The sequence below is a fragment of the Sus scrofa genome, chromosome 17, assembly GCF_000003025.6.
Source record: "Sus scrofa isolate TJ Tabasco breed Duroc chromosome 17, Sscrofa11.1, whole genome shotgun sequence".
In the NCBI taxonomy this organism is placed as follows: domain Eukaryota; kingdom Metazoa; phylum Chordata; class Mammalia; order Artiodactyla; family Suidae; genus Sus; species Sus scrofa.
In genome coordinates this window covers 55,490,081-55,505,369 of record NC_010459.5, presented here as the reverse complement: position 1 = coordinate 55,505,369, position 15,289 = coordinate 55,490,081, and the positions used below count along the sequence as shown (strand labels likewise).

Genomic DNA, 15,289 nt, shown 5'->3' with positions numbered 1-15,289 from the left:
ACCTAATTCCGCAAGGTCTTATGTTTTTCACAACTCTTTTTTTTTCCCCCATCAAATATGAAAATATGATTTGTTAAGAGAAGGAAGTAACCTCAATCAATTCTTTAAGAGGAAGAAGCAGCCTTTTGTTTCCTTTAAGGCAGAGGTCATTGTTTATTTACTTACATAGATGCCAACCTTGGTTCCAGAAAGGATGAAGGCACCTGTGACTCACACAAACACTTGGAGGATGACTCATTCATGGCAAACCCTGCAACTGTGTTTCTCACATTTGACCGTCTAGCGACCTTCAAAGTTTTTCTCACTGCGACCCACACTAACACAGATTAGACTGTGACCCAGTATACCTGTCAATCTATGTATCATCTAGCTATCGTTTGTCTATTATCAGTGTATCCCACGGATAATATTCTATTCTATTTTGCAATACCAGTGGTGAAGTGCTTAATTTATACTATGACCCAACTGGTGAGACCCACTCTTTGAAAATCACTCTTGTACCCAATATCTGCTTTTGATTAAAATAATGAATCCACAACCATCCTTTGATGACATTTGAAAATCTAAATAATTATTGTGATCAAAAAAAAGAACTCAAAAGTATATGGACTTCCCTTGCCTCTACCTAAGGACCTGAAACATAATCACACACACACACCACTTACCACCTGCAGAAAGGATAGAGAATCACAACCTTAAATGCCATTGGGGCTTTTCATACAAAGAACATGATCGGATAAAGAGGCTCGGACCTCCTACAACACTACAGAGTCACCCAGAGGGAGTGCAGCAAATGGACAAGAGCCACCAGTCAGGACTGGTCAGGCATTCACATGAGGAAATGTGAGCCCAGTGTAGCCACACCTCTGATTATTTAAGAGAAACCAGACATCCTGACTTTGATATAAAATAACCTGATTTTTTTTTTTTTTTTGCAACTAGAGATTATGATACTAAGTGAAGTAGGTCAGAAATAGAAAAGCAAATATCATATTGATACCACTTATATGTGGCATATAAAATAGGGCACAAATGAACCTATCTACAAAACAGAAAAAGATGCACAGTCACAGAAAATAGGCTTGTGGTGGCCAAGGAGGAGGGGAGAGGGAGTGGGATGGATGGGGAGTTTGGGGTTAGTAGATACAAACTATTACATTCAGAATGGATAAGCAATGAGGTTCTACTGTACAGCACAGGGAACTATATCCAGTGTCTTGGGATAGACCATGATGGATGATAATATAAGAAAGGGAATGGGGGAGTTCCCGTCGTGGCTCAGTGGTTAAGGAATTCGACTAGGAACCATGAGGTTGCCGGTTCGATCCCTGGCCTTGCTCAGTGGGTTGAGGATCCGGCGTTGCCGTGGGAACTATGGCGTAGGTCGCAGACGATGCTCAGATCCCGAGTTGCTGTGGCTCTGGCGTAGGCTAGTGGCTACAGTTCTGATTAGACCCCTAGCCTGGGAACCTCCATATGCTGCGGTTGTGGCCCTAGAAAGGGCAAAATGACAAAAAAAAAAAAAAAAAAAAAAAGAGAAAGGGAATGGGTATATATGTATGACTGGGTCACTTTGCTGTACAGCAGAAACTGGCACAACATGGTAAGTCAACTATAATTTATTTTTTTTTTCAACTATAATTTAAAAGTGTTTAGAAAAGTAAATAACCTGAATTTTTAATGTTGGCAACTTTTTCCATTTTTTAAGTTATGGGGCCCAAAGTGCCTTTCTTGACCAGATCTAGCCGGGAAGCCACCAGTTTGCATTAAAGCGACAAAAATGCACTAAAGAGCTTTAACTAGAACAGCAATTAGGCCTTTGCATTGTTGGGACTTTCATCCATACTGTTGAAAGGCATATGCCCTTCAGTGGGACAGCATGACCCAGAAAGTGTGGATAATGAACAAAAATTGACCTCAGATGCTCTTCCAAACGGCCTCTTCTAACCTCTGCCCACGAGTTCTTTTATCTCATTCACCACCACCCCAACCCAAGAGGTTTGTTTGGTACTGTCTCATAAGCAGCTTTACAAGCCATTAAAAACGTTCCTAGAGGCCGTGGGCTAAACAACACAATGGGCCACCTTCCCACGGCAAGTAAGAAGAAATGGGAAAAGAAAACGAAAAAGGAAAAAAAGGGAAAAGGAAGGAAGCAAAGAGAAAAGCATATCAAAGAGGTAATGGTCTTACGTAAACTAACGCAAGGTCTGCTCCATCTCCCCGGAGAGAACACAACGCAGAGCAAACGTGTTCTAACGGTTCCTCCAGCGCAGACGTGCAAACACTCAAGGCTTGACTCTTAACGGTCCCCATGCCTTTCCTTCTCTTTACCAACTGACCTTCACCTTGGACTCTGCAGACTGACAGCATCCAAAGCCGTCCCCAGTGCCTCGGGACTCTTTCCTGATGGCCTTACACTAATAGAAACCCATGGATGGAAACCCAGAGAAAGTAAAATACTGAGTTGAAGTTGGGCCTCTCCTGTGTCTTTTGTGAAGATAAGAATTCAAACATAAAAACACTGTGACCATATAGATGTACTTCTAGTTTTGAATTTTTTTTCTTTTTGTCTTTTTGCCTTTTCTAGGGCCACTTCCGCAGCATACGGAGGTTCCCAGGCTAGGGGTCCAATTGGAGCTGTAGCCGCCGGCCTACGCCAGAGCCACAGCAACTCGGGATCCGAGCCACAGCAACTCGGGATCCGAGCTGCGTCTGCGACCTACACCACAGCTCACGGCAACGCCGGACCCTTAATCCACTGAGCAAGGCCAGGGATCGAACCGGCAACCTCATGGTTCCTAGTCAGATTCGTTAACCACTGCGTCAAGACGGGAACTCCTCTTTTTTTTTCATCTTTTTGTCTTTTTAGGGCCGTACCTGCAGCATATAGAGGTTCCGCCGGCCTACACCACAGCCACAGCAATGTGGGATCTGAGCCGCGTCTGCGACCTACACCACAGCACACAGCAACACCGGATCCTTAACCCACTAGGCGAGGCCAGGGATCGAACCTGCAACCTCATGGTTCCTAGTCAGATTTGTTAACCACTGAGCCACGATGGGAATCCCTAGTTTTGAATTTCTTAACAAATATTTGCCTTAATGATATGCCTGCCACTCCTAAGCATGGACTACGCAATCGGTGGAGAATCCATAAGAAACCTGAGAACTCAGAAAGTACATTCATCCACTCATGTGCACAATAAATTTGTCTTAAGGCAGCATTAATAGAGGCTTAATACATACACACTAATAAAAGCCGTAACACACCGGAGGCTTGGCAAAGGTACAGACTTGGATCCAGACCGCCTGGCGAGGATTGCCCCTTCCCAGCTTTTGCGACTCGTACACGTTACGTAACGGCCCTAGGCCTGTGTCACCACTAGGAAAATAAATATAGTGAATAGTAACTGTCAGCCAGATTTCTCGACAGGGAGTTGCCACTGTGGCAAAATGCCCCTGGTTGAGAATCTCTGAAATAGACCTAAACCAAGGGCATGAGGGAGCACGTGATGGGGGCTTACATGGTCAGGAGGTTGCACACCCAGGCAGCGTCTGGGTCCAGTGGGGAGGGTGGCTCCCTGCAGACCGCACTCAGGTTGGGGTGAAGAGGAAGCCCTGTCCTACCTGTTCCAATCACGGGCGTCACTGCCTGGATGATCTCGACTGGAGATGGGGGTTGGGGGTGGAGGTAACTCTGTAGGTGCCGTGTGTCTGTGTGTGCGTGTGTGTGCACGTGCATGTGTGGTGTTTTGGCTGCAGACCAGGCCGATCTTGGCTGTCAGCTGAGACTGTCTGCCCAGCCTCTGCTGTGACCAAGAGGGTGAGACACAGAATCCATGGGGACATGAGGGCCCCCCCAGAGCGTGCCTCCCAGGCTTCTGAGCAGGAGACAGCCCTGTGGACATTGGCCATTTGTTTGTCAAACCTCTGTGTCACCTATTTAATATTTTTAATCAATTCTTAAACAAAAGTGTTGTAAATGGAACCATCAAATCCATATCCGAAGCCAGTAGCTCTGCCATGGACTGCAACAGACATGGGAGTTATCCTCATGGTTCAGCAGGTTAAGGAAACATCTGGCCTTTGCCCTGGGCTCCTGGGAGGCCATCTTGGTTTGCCTGGGGTTCTTGGCTAGGCTAAGAGTAGCAGCAGGACTTAGAGTGTGGCTTGGGTGGCGTGGTATCCGTGGACCAGGTAACTGAGCTCATCTACGTGGCCGCCAGTGAATCAATCAATCATCATGCATGTGACAAGCCCCAGCAAAACCTCTGAAGGCCATGGCTCAGGGCGCGTCCCTGGCTGGCAGTACTCGGTGCATACTATCACACACTGAGACGAGGAAGGTAACAAGTCACGCCATCCTAGTCCCAAAGGGAAAGGGTAACAGAAGCTCCAGGTCACCTACTTCTCTGGTCCCCATGCCACGCGCTTCCTCGCTTGGCTAATGTTCCTCTGTATCCTTCTCTGCAATAAACCAGGAGTGTCACGGTGTTCAGTGAATCCGGGGAGTCCTTCTAGCAAATTATGAAACCAGAGCTGGTGTGGGGACCAATGAACTTTCAACTGGTGTCAGAAGTGAGAAGGGTCTTGGGGACTGTTGCTTCAAACTTTGTAGTGGTTCAACTCTACGGAGCCCCCAGGGGCTCCTGTGTAAGATCAGAAGCCAATTCTTTCCAGCAGCCTTCAAACCCCACATGGCCGGACCCCATTGCATCTCCACCGCTATTATCCACTGTTTGCCTCTCAGTTATTCGGCTCTGGCCTCTGCCTTACGCACTCCAGGTGTGCTTCCCCTTCAGCACCGTCTCCCGTCTTCCTACGTCTGGCGGGGATGCTCTTCCTCCAGATTCCAACGGGCTCACTCTCCCCCTCTTCCAGGCCTTACTCCCTCACTCATCACTGCCTCGGCAAAGCCAGCTCTGCTCACCTTACCTAAAACTGCATCTCTCCAAAAAAAAAGAAAAAAAAGGCACTTCTCCTTCAGCATTTTCTTTCAAACATCTTTATTTTTCACTGTAGGACTTAGACATTCTAACATCTCTTTTACTTTTTTAAATGTATGTTATCGCTTGTATTCCCCTCTCCTCTAGAGAGTAAGTCTCAGAACAAGAGAACAAGGTATGGAGTTCCCATGTGGAGCAGCGGAAACAAATCTGACTAGGAACCATGAGGTTGCAGGTTCAATCCCTGGCCTCCCTCAGGGGGTTAAGGATCTGGCGTGGCTGTGGCATTGGCTGGCAGCTGTAGCTCTGATTCAATCCCTAGCCTGGGAACCTCCGTATGCCGTGGGTGCAGCCCCAAAAAGAAAAAAAGAAAAAAAAAGAAAGAGAGAGAACAAGGTATGTTTTATTTACTGCTGCATCCGCAGTGCTTAGAACCACCCCAACCTCTTAGGGTGCACGCAGGGAATATGTGATGAAAGAAGGTCTCATTCATTTGGACTAGTCCTTTCCTAGGGTTCGGAGGTACCGTCACATATAAAGTGGTCCCATATCCTAGGGGCCATCACCTCTAACGAAATGGTCGCACTGCCAACATGTATAGGAAAAGATGCCCAAAGCCACTAGCCAGCAGGGAAATCAAAACCACGATGAAATATCACCTCATGCTTGTGAGGGTGGCTACGATGAAAACGGTAAACGCCAACGAGTGATGGCAAGGATGTAGAGAAAGGAAACTCCGTGCGTGGTGTTGGTGGGGATGTCGGCTGGTGCAGCCACTGAAAAACGGCGTATGGAGGGTCTTGGAAAAATTCAAAGCGGAACTGCCAGATGGTCCAGCAATTCTACTTCTGGGCATACACCGAAAGGAAATGAAATCCTTATCTCAAAGAGATATCTGCATCCCCGTTCGCTGTAGCATCATTCACCATGGAGACAACCTTAGAGTCCAGTGCTGGACGAATGGATAAAGAAAATGTGGGGAGGGTGTGTCTACATCTACACGATAGAATATTATTAGAATGTAAAAAAGAAGACGCCCCCTGCCACTTGTGACAACGTGGATGGGACTTGAGGGCATCAGGCTCGGTGAAACAGGTCACAGGTAAAGAAAGACAAACACTGCCTGACCTCACTCACTGATAAGTGGAATCTAAAAAAGCTAACCTCACAGAAACAGGCAGCAGAAAGGTGGTTACCAGGGGTTGGGGTGAGAGAAAAGGGGAGATGCTGGTCTAAGGATACAGACTTCCAGTTAGAAGATGAAAAAGTTCTAGGGAATCTAACGTAGAGCATGGGGACTACAAGTAAAAATACTGCATTCTATACCTGAAAGTTACTAAGAGAGGAGATTTTAAATGTTCTCACCCCCCAAAAGGGCGATTATGTGAGATGATGGAGGTGTTAACTAACCTTATTGTGGTAAGCATTGTGCAATAAACCCATGTATCAAATCATCACCTTGCACACCTTAAACTTAAATGTTAGATGCCATTTATAACGCAACAAAGCTGGGGGGGGGGAATGAAATAAGACATACCCATTAAGAGTTTTCTAAAAAGGTGGCTGCAAGGCAGGAGGCATTGACACTTGTCTAATTTCTTTATCCAAAGGTCACAAGAAAGGCATCCTTTCCTTAAGGGATTTCACGTGCAAAGCCCACAGAAGCTCAGAGGTAGAGGGTACCGAGCCAAGTTCTTATGATGGCCTTGGCTTGTCTGTGTTCACACCCCCACACCTAGCCTGGTGTCTGGCCAAGAACAGGCAATAGTGAAGGATCTTTTAAGACGATGGTTAAAAAGCTTCCTCTGGGGAGGAGAAAGGGGACTCTCGGATTTGACACACACCTCCGCTCATGGAGTATTTTATAATGCGTGTTACCTTAAAATTGCTTTTAGATAAATGCTAATGAAGGAGGAATGCCCATGTGAGTGGCACAACGGCAGTTTCTGTTTTCTTTCAAAAGAAGAGCATTCCATTTCTTCTGAGCCAAGCTGTGGGGAGATCCAGCACATCTGTATTCAGATTTCTCAGTTCAACACAGTAGGGAGAGCGGAGTGCATTTTGTGTGTTAATTTGTTCTCATTCCTTTAATGAGTATATGCTCTATAAAACATTTAGAAACGAGGGATTATGAAGTAGCTTAGAATCAAGAAGGCATGTGGAGACTATCCAGCGACTGACTTCAGCGTAATGGTCCTTTGACCTGAAAACCCATCAATTAGAGGAGAATACACACTTCCTCTCCAGTGAAAAGTTATTCCACCAATTAGACATGTTTTTAGAGTGATCTAACCTAGACGCAGACGACTTCATTTCCAAGACTGTTCCGATGCCTTTACATCCAAAAAGAAAAAAAACGCGTGCACCAATCTGTGCGCTCCATCGAAGGAAGAGAATCTGTATCTGCAATGTCAATTTTCACAGACGCTTGGCACATCCAAAAGTTTCTCTTAAAACGATGTCAGAAGCGCAGGAGAGACATTTTCCGGCTGGTAAAGAGAGGCGCTCATGTGTGGTACTTATTCTCCACGTTCTGCCAAATGTCACTCCTGCAGGTGCTAAACCCAGGGTATTCATTTAAATCCATCAGGAGGTGAGGCAGAGCCTGACACTGAAGCAGGTGAACTCGGCAGCCAGTGGTGAAACTCACAGGGCAGCTTACTGGACACCTGCCATCTTGCTTTAAACAATAATGCTTCAAGATTAGGTCCATGGGGGATGCTGCCACAGTTAGAACTTCAATGTCAACTGGATCTTCCCATAAAACGTTAGCGCCCCTGCCAATCTGATGTGCTTCACTGAAGTTTAAGGGCTTTGAAGTGGAAAGAAACAAAAACTAGGAAAAAACTCAAAATAAGCAATATGTCTTCTGCTCCCCCCCATAAGCTAATTGATCTTTATCTCCAAGGACAATGAGTGGCACGTAATTATGCAACTGCATGTTATTAAAAACTTATATTTGTGGGATAGGCTGGGACCTAGGACCTGAGATGCTCTCCTGTAGTGGCTGCAATGCTCACACCTAGACAACATCTCTTCCAGCAACAAAATACAAAGAAATTACAAAGGACCAAAAAATAACTGTGGACATGGCAGCAGGAAATTATGGGCAAGAAGATACGGAAAAAAGTAAAAACCCCACTGCCACTCCTGAAGAGCCAGGAGCAGATGCAGGGTACTACTCTTGCCCTCTGCACACAGCACCACCAAAGGGGTGGGCAACCCCCCTAAGCCAGCCCCCCTCTGACCTTGAACCTCCCCCTCCCCTTGCCCTGTAGAAGGGACCAGCTTGCCGCCCACCCCACTCCCCACCCAGCCAGCAAGCAGGGGAACCTGTTGTTTGTTTTCACTTCCCCCTCTGCTGTGGCAGGGGCTTCAATAAAGCCTTGCCTAAATTTTCCTGTCTGGCTGCTTATCAATTTCCACTGATTAAGAAGGGCAAGAGACCTGGACCATAACATTTCAATTCTGGATTTCCTCAAGCAAAAAAAAAAAAAGTTGCATAGTCAGGTTTGCCCATATTGGGGAAGAGGGGGAGAAATGCCATGTAGGCGAGGAGGCCCCCAAACTAAAGTAAATTAAGACAAGGCATCGGTGAATGCACATCCAAAATCGTTTTAGGAAGCACTGGTTATGCAGCACGCCTTCTCCTCCTTAGCTCTGAAAAGTTAATTAAAAATTAGGCTTGGGAGTTCCCATCGTGGCTCAGCAATAACAAGCCTGACTAGTATCCATGAGGATGCAGGTTCAATCCCTGGCTTCCCTCAGTGGGTTAAATAAAGATCGTTGCTGCGAGCTATGGTATAAGCTGCAGATGCGGCTTGGATCCCACTTGGTTGTGGCTGTGGTGTAGGCCAGCAGCTGCAGCTCCAATTCAACCCCTAGCCTGGGAACCTCCATATGCCGCAAGTGTGGCCATTTAAAAAAAAAAAAAAAAAAAAAAAAGACTAGACTCACCTAGTAGAATGGTGATACACAGCCTTCTTAGAAATCTATGGGTTTGGAAGGAAACTTGTGTGCCCGCTAGAATCCACCACTTACAGGTCTCATGCCTTTAGATGAAGATAATAATATTCCCTAGTTTATGCGACCGACAAACAGCTTCAGTGAGATAATGGTTGTAAAATGCTTAGTACAGTGACTTTTGTGTAGTAAGCTCTCAATAAATGTTAGCCATTATTTTCGATGGTTGATGTGCCCACAAGAGCAGAGGTTTTCACCTGGATAACGAGATCTGATCATGCTTTGTCGTGGGGGATTGTTCTGTCACAGCATATGTTGTGACAACCCCAAATGTCTCCAGACACTGCCCAATGTCCCTCGGGAGCAGAATCGCCCCTGGCTGAGAACCACTGTCCTGCAGCTCGGTAGCATCATCAGTGAGCTTGCTCATTAGGGTCAAAGAGCTGTCTCACCCCATTCGTTTTAAGCATTTATTACAGACTGCAGGGGACACCTTTTGTTTGGTTTTCTAAAGAAAGCGCACATGCCTCCTGATGATGCCAGGACCCCCCTCCTGCTTTGGAGGAACCACCCCCTTCTATTTGTTCCATAAGTGCTTTCCATAGACTCCGCAGGGCCTGGTCCATAGCGAACGTAAAATGGTCAACATACAGGAGGAACCTCTCTCTCTTCTATTGGCTGAGAGTGTGAGACACTCTCAAGGCTCCCGGAAGCCCCAGGTGGAGCCAGAGTGAAGCCATCTAGAAGGAACAGGTCTGACCGGTGAAGCCTGGGCTCATCTTTTGGAGTCTGAATCAACCCAAACCTGAAGGCAACCCTGCTCCCCTGGACGGTGGGTTCTGAAAGCCAGCGAAGTCCTCTTCTGCTTTTGTGAGTCTGGGTGGACACGACTGCCTGCCACGTGCCAGGCATTCAGCCACCTGGTTGTATATGCACCTTTAGTGAATCTTCACGGCCATCTTACGAGAGACAATATATTATACCCATTTTCCAGGTGGCCAAAGGAAGCTCAGAGAGTGAGGTCATTCGCTCGGGGATTCCACAGTCCGTATGTGATCGAACCATCATTTCATTTCACTTCCTCCAACTCCCAGTTTATTGCACGTGCCACAGCGTCAATCCTGGTGCAGGGAAATAGGGCCATTCCATAGGAATGTCACTCGGCCCCAACTCTAACAGAGGCTGAAAGTCAGCAGAAGTCCACCCAAGGCCTCTGGGGAGAGTCCCTGTTTTTCAAAGGGGAATGTTGTGAAATCTTTGCAGAAACATGTTGGATACGTGAAAACTACGTGCCTGAAAAGACTTAACTCCTGTTCATCTATCGATGTGAGCCAGGGAGAAAATTATCTTAGATAATGTGAAACTGCCTTGTTTTGAACACACCCAAAAATAACCAAGGAAAAAATTATCTTCACTAATAAAGCAAGGCAGATATGAAAGCGTCACACTTGGGGGAACACGAATGCGCTTATTATCCTGAGCGTCTTGATGGTGCCTATAAAAATTCATCTTTATATTTGAGTTTCGGGCAAAATATAAAATAGTTAGTTTACCTTGCATTTAACACTGGGTGGATCCTGCAAAACCCAGTCCTGCTCCACAAGTAATTATAATAAAACCTCAAAGATACTAATTAAGAGAGGAGAACAGCCCCTCCCAGGTCATTTATGTGCATTGTTGCTTTTACCAACAACCACGCCTGGAGGAAGTTATTACTTAGATAAACTTACAAGGCAAGTGAAACACTGTGTCCAAGGTCTAATAAAGAAGACAGATCAGATCACAGGGTCTCTCTGGCTCCCAAACCAGTGCCCCTTGCACCACCCGTCATGCTACTTGAGAAATGAGTAAGATTCTAAGACTACATTCCCGAGATACTTTTCCTTCTGATCATTCATTCCATCTCGAGCGTGCACCAGCCCCACAAAGCGAGGACCACTGAAGAGGAGCGCTATTCAAAATCGATATTCGAAATCCCTACAATATCTGAGGCACGACACTGAGTGCTACGGATGGTGGGTGTTCCGGGAATCCAGCTGCTGGATTTCCAACCAAATACCCTAAAGATCAGACCATAAAGAGACCAAAGCCACGGACTGAAACCCTTCTGTTTTCCCAGTCAGCACTTGATGGCTTTTGGTCAAAGCCCATTGGAATATTTCTAAAATTTATGTCTCCAATATACCCATGCTTTTCGTCCACTCTTTCTTTTACCTCTGCTGCTTCCATATCTCCCCACATCCAAAACTGCCAGCGCTACCCTATTACTGAAAAAATATGAACATGGTTACACAACACACACACACACACACACACACACACACACACACACACAACCTGCTTAAAAATCTTTATGGTTTCCTATCATACTTTGGAGAAATATCAAGGCTTTAAAAATAATCTCCTGGATCCGTAGCAGCTCTACTAGATTTCAACAGGAATAAGTGAAACCTTTGCAAGCTAGGAGTCGCTTTAAAACATGGAAGATTGAGATAATTCCCAAAAAGGTTCCGCGTCACCAGGAGATATTACAAAGGTTTACTAAAAAGCTACACATACTATGTTCCTATTCCTATTTCCTGCAATAGAGAGTGAATCAAAGAACAAATCAACCTCAGGAATATTGGAATAAACGCTGCCCCAAAGCGGCCCCAAACATCCTGATTAATGACGAATTCTCCTGCACATCAATATGAAATGAGAGCAGGGAAAGATAGGCGGAATACAGTCAATATTAAAATCTAATTTTCTGCTATAAAACATTCTTCATACCCAGATTTTACTGGTTACAATTAACACATAAATAATTTCTGAGACCCAAACAAGGAAATATCTCCATCCTTCCAAATTTTTCATTTTCTATAGAGATTTTCCCATAAGGATAATAAGTAAGAAATTCTGACACAAGCAGGACACTGCTCTAAACATTAAAGTTTTATTCACTATGTGAGGACCTTGGAGTCGCTGGGAAATTCACTGATGCGTTTATAACCTCTCAATTTCCAGGTGCTTAGAATTTAAATAGACCAGAGAAGAGCTGTATGGGAGAGAATGATTTAAACACTTTCTATGACAGATGTAAGGGCACTGAGTTGGTCATATGTCTGAAAAGTGAATTTTACATAATTGGGCTTTGTTTATAACGGAGTAAACAGATTAATTTCAGTGGAGCATATGGTGATATAGTCACCTGAAGTAGAGTCTTCGGTGTTTTAATATTTCTGTTATTACCCTTATTATATCAAGTATATTCTTGGCAGGAAGAACTTTCTACTTTTACAAAGCAAAACAAAAAAAAATGTTTTTTAAGTTACAAGTTGATTTTTTTTTTCAACTTTTACATCAGGCCATCTACAGAAGAATCTGTAGTTCTTAAAATGTAGGCATTTAAAATTCTAAAATACAAACTTTTACCTGCAGTGTTTCCAAAAAAAGCCTACATTCTGAGGGAGGAAAGGTGAAAAATGAGATACTAATTAGACTAAGCTCTTTGTAGCTAATGATTAACCCCAATGTTACTGGCACCATCTTCACGCCAAAATTAATTTCGAGAACAGAAAAGCCTCTAAAGTGCTTCTTGGGTATTGCAATAAGCAAGCTGTAGAATTACCCTCTTCCAATATTCATGTCGGTCATTACACTGTGAGATAAGTAGATGGAATTCAATAAACTGTAACTTGAAAAATATCACTGGCCTCTCCTTTTGATAATCTACCATAGTCTGTTCAGTGAAAAAACATCTCTATCGATATTATGGAGTTCCCATCACGGCTCAGTGGGAACAAATCTGACTAGTACCCATGAGGACGTGGGTTCAATCCCTGGCCTCGCTCAGTGGGTTAAGGATCCGGCATTGCCATGAGCTGTGATGTAGGTCACAGACTTGGCTCAGATCTGGTGTTGTTGTGGCTGTGGTATAGACCAGCAGCTACAGTTCCAATTCGACCCCTAGACTGGGAACCTCCATATGCCGCAGGTGCAGCCCTAAAAAGACAAAAAAAAAAAAATAAAAAATCAATACGGAAGTTTTCCAAAAACCAAGAAGTTGGCTTCTGTTCAGCATGATCCCATAAAGAGCACGTTTTTAGCACTTGTACCTAGTTCGACTTATTTGTGGTACAGCCTCAAACCGTGTAATGACAATTCATATCACACTCATGAAATGCTAGCATCCCCCACCCTGGGAAAGAAAAAGCCATGCTGGATACACGAGAGCATTGACAACACACCCAGCGTTGTACAGTCAGAGCTCCAGGCACTCCCTGAAGTGTGCTTCATGGCGAATCGCACAGGTAAACCCAGACCTCGCGTGACATGAACCTGGGGGAAAAAATGTAGGAAAACAGTCCTGAAACTCACCTCCCTGCCTCAAAAGTGAACCAAGCAGCATCTCGTCCATACCGCCGCAGGGCGCTTAGCGGCCAAGAGATGAGTTTGACTCTGGGATTCTGGACGTCCCAAAGACAGATGTGCTCATATGTAATCTGCAAGGCACATTCGCCATGTACATCTAAGTTAGGGGATGGCATCAAATACACATTGAATCTCTCTGGGAGAAAAACAAAAGGTTAGTCTAAAATCCCCAGGAATAAAACATCAAAGACATTGTAGGAACAAAGAGGCATTTCAAAATAATTCAAGCTCCTATTTCTAGGCTTTGGTTGCATAGTCAGGAAGATAAACCTTTCTCATAAATGAACAGTTTGAGAAAATGATTTTTTTTTAATGAAAACCATATCAAATAACATAATAACAATACAGTCTGGTTGTCGGCATGCGTGCAACGCTATTTACATGAGCCAAGGTCAATGTCAGCATTTCGAAATTTGCATAATAAAAATGTGCATGCCAGTAAAAGACTAAAGCAATGAAACCCTTAAAAACAATTTTTTTTTTCCCTGCCAAATCTGTATTAATCACACCCACACTTTTGTTCACAAAAGATGCAGGTGCAAAATAATCACTGCATAGTTTAATGACATTAAAGTTATACTAACCAATTTATAATTTTCATTTTAACTACAGGAATACAACTCTATCCCAAATTATTTAAATAAAACCAATACAATGCACTTAATTGACCAACAGTTTGGAAAAATTCCAGTGGATATATCTCAACTAGTTTTAACAGCGACCTCTCTTTAACAAATTCTGGAAAGAAATATTCATTTGCTTATTTGGATGACTGTTAAAATTTAACCAAGATTATTCTGAATAAGCTATCTGACTTATTACTGCAACCAAATTTTCATCCCCACAGATACAGCCATGGTATTTCTGCTCCGTTTATAGAAAATTCATTAATTTGGGAAACTCTAGAATCAAAATTTTACATGAAATATGAAGAAACACATTATTACTATAGCAAACTCATTTTCATCTAACTGTCATCATGGTAGATTACCTACATCGGAGAAAACAGTGTGGCACTAACAATGTCAACTCTATTCCAAATTAATTGTTTTGTAGTAAGGAAGTCATTCGAATTCTCATAGGTTTTAGTTAAGTTTAGTAAATAGGAGTGTCTAAATTGTGCCCATGGATATACTCATGCATCTGTTTATCAGACTGAATTATTTCAAACTCTCAAGAACCAAATATTTGCTGCTTTCTAGTATCCATTACTTTAAAAGTATACTCTGTGGAGCAAATTTCCCCATAGAGATTTCTGGATTTCTGGAACATGTAAGAAAGACTATCATCATAAGCAAAATGTGAGACTAGTAACCTTTTTTTTTTTTTTTGCTTTGAAGTTCTAAAAAAGAAGAGCAAAGGGCTACAAATGATTGCTTTAGTGACAGTTCATTGAAGTCATACAATTAATCTTGCAAAGTGCCTTCAGACAGAGCTGAGTTCCATTATAACCCCTAGCAGTTGTATTCCAGAAGTTTTCTTATTCTTATTTGACAGGAGAGGAAACTGAGGCATAGAAATGTGGTACCAGAAAGGGAACTAACTCCCAGGCACAGCCAATTCTTGAATTCAGTCCGAATATAGCTTCACAAACACAAAATGTGAAAAATAAGCGCTGATCTGGGCACTCTAAAAAAAGCATCAAAACCTGGCATGTTTTCCTCTTTATGTTCGATTCCATGTGCACTTGTCTGTGAAGCCCTACAGGGGTGCCTTTCGGCCCCGGGAGCAGCCTGATTGAATGAACTATCAAGGGAGGAGCCTGGGGCTCGACTGAACGACCCTGGCAACTTCTCTGCAGCTCAGTATCCAAGTCTATAGGAGACGCCTCTGCCTTAGCGGGCACTCCTAAAACTTCATCAATAACACTTCCCTGGAGACGGATTAGGGCAGACAAGGTGGACGTGGCATAGGTGCAGACTGTACATGTGTCATGAAGACATAGTTCCAATCGGGAGGGAGGGACT

General features: G+C 44.1%; 1 protein-coding gene across 1 annotated transcript in view; it reads right to left on the bottom strand.

Moving 5' to 3' along the window:
* Positions 1–15,289, bottom strand: part of DOK5 (docking protein 5) — a 150,488-nt gene that overhangs the window by 36,192 nt on the left and 99,007 nt on the right. Inside the window, exon 5 of the mRNA NM_001123107.1 lies at positions 13,269–13,458. Within this exon, the coding sequence (NP_001116579.1) occupies positions 13,269–13,458 (190 nt within the window). The remainder of the gene's footprint in view (positions 1–13,268; positions 13,459–15,289) is intronic.